The 2,074-nt window shown below is 46.6% G+C and overlaps 1 protein-coding gene across 1 annotated transcript in view; it reads left to right on the plus strand.

Moving 5' to 3' along the window:
* Positions 1–150, plus strand: part of EMH_0068390 (uncharacterized protein) — a gene marked incomplete at both ends in the record, with an annotated part of 2,173 nt that extends 2,023 nt beyond the window's left edge. Inside the window, one exon of the mRNA XM_013498737.1 lies at positions 1–150. Coding sequence (XP_013354191.1) covers positions 1–150 — 150 coding nt within the window.
* Between the last annotated feature and the right edge of the window lie 1,924 nt (positions 151–2,074).

Here is a 2,074-nt window from a genome sequence, read left to right on the forward strand (position 1 = left end):
GCAGCAGCAGCAGCAGCAGCATCCATGCAGGATCAGGGGCCTTCTTGGGGGGACCCGGTGCGGCGAGGAGTTCAACAACGTGTTCATGGGGAGCAGCATCAGGACTTGGTTGCGAAACAAATGCAAGTGATGAAGCTGTGCAGTGCATAGCGTTTGCAGAGGAGCCGGTGGCTGGGGTGTATGCGGTGCTTGGGCTGTATGAGGAGGTCCGGTGTACGTCGACCTGGAATTCTGTAGCTTTTCCCTCGCCGCTATGGAGAAACACAGAAGAGAGTGAAATCTTTATGACCCAGCAGAGCAGCAGCAGCAACAGCAACAGCAACAGCAACAGCATGCATGCATCTCCTCCTCCTGCATTCTTAACGGGGAAACACCACCTGGAGGAGGCCCTCTTAGAGGCAGTTTCTGCTGCTTTTCCTGGGCGGCAGCTGCAGGGCATCGTTCTTCACTTTAGTGAACTTAACACGCAAAAGCTACTTGAACAAATCCTGCATGCACAGGTGTTTGGGGCTTTGCCGGTGCATGGATCCCCACCATGCAGCAGCAACGCCACCATCAACAGCCGCGTCTGCTGCCTCGTTGTGAGGCTCTTTGCTTTCCCTTGCGGCCTCTATAGCGGTTGGCTGTTTGCTGGCACGATCGACTGAACTTTCTTTGTTTGTTCTGTATTGTCTTGCAAACAAATTTGCTTCCATTTCACAATATCTTCTGGCACGTGTTTGTTCTAATAGACTTCTCCCTTTTGGCTTAGTTGTGCTCTATTCCTTCACTTGGTGTATATTCGTTGGTTTAGTTTTGCTTTGGCGCTCATACTTTTCTTTTTAATGCCTTTCTTCTCGTCGCTTACCCACCACACCTGGTGTTGCTGCTGCTGCAACAAGTCATAGGCTTATGCAAACTGCGGCCACGGAAACAAACAAACAAAATGAAAAATTCATCTCTTTCAGTATTCCGTAATCTGCATCAAGTAGCGACGGTTGCAGCTACAAACCTAAATCATCTGAAATCTACTCTATTGAGGGTTTGCTGCTTTGCACTTGCAGCAGCAGATGCATGAGCGTATTACAGCAGCTGCAGCTTCACTGAAACCATGGTGGCGGCTATGCTCTCAACTCTATCACTGTCATTGTAAACCCTAAACCCTAACAAAAACTTCCTGCGCGTTTGCTTCTTCTGTAACCAGGATTTATTCAGGGTATATGTGTGTCTGCATGACTAGCATCCTAAGAAAATCAATTCCCCACGATCACAGTGGCTCGCACAGCTTGCTTTCGCTTTCTGGCTGAAACTCTGTTCAAGAAAGAGAGGAGAAACACCCCCGGCTATTCATTACATTTGCTACAATAGTTTAGTTGAGGTTCTGTCTACAACTTGGCTATTACTATTTACATTATTGTCTGGCGGTATCCCTCTAAACGCTCGACAAACCGCCAGATGCAGCTCTCCCTTTGTATGGTTTTGTATGAGGGCTTGCCCTGAATCCTCTTCCTCTAGGGGGTATGTTTGCACCCAAAAGAGTGGTTTCGGTGGCTCTAGCTTTGAATATATTTATACAGGAATTAATATGAAATGTTAAGTGAGGAATTATATGAACGTTTGCTTTCGTTGCATCTGTAGCGACGGCTACAAGAAGAAGAGGCATTGGCTACACAACCTGCACAGGGATTGGGGGGGAGTTATATATATGCATTATATGAATGCTTCACTGACAGTGTATATATTAACTGATTGTAAGTACTATTATATGGGTAAGAAAATGTGTATTGTTATTGTACATTTCCCCCGCTGGGGTAGGTTGTGTTCATCGCGGGTTGCAAGCAGAAAGAAGAAGCATTTAATCAATCAGCAAAAGGGGTTTGGGGTGCCCCGAGTCTGAAAAGGAGGTTGGAATGTTTTGTTTTGGGTTGGAAAAAGAGAGAGTCGAATTTGGAGCTGACTTTGGTGTAAATAAAGAAACAAACAACGGCCAGGAGAGTCAGGCTCCATCCTTGCACGTACACCAAGAGGTACCTGTATAGGTCGCTGCTTTCACTGAGAGTATCATGAAAGTCATCAGGAGAAACTGCAGCATTTC

Source organism: Eimeria mitis, genomic scaffold (assembly GCF_000499745.2).
Source record: "Eimeria mitis Houghton genomic scaffold, Emh_scaff3674, whole genome shotgun sequence".
In the NCBI taxonomy this organism is placed as follows: Eukaryota; Apicomplexa; class Conoidasida; order Eucoccidiorida; family Eimeriidae; genus Eimeria; species Eimeria mitis.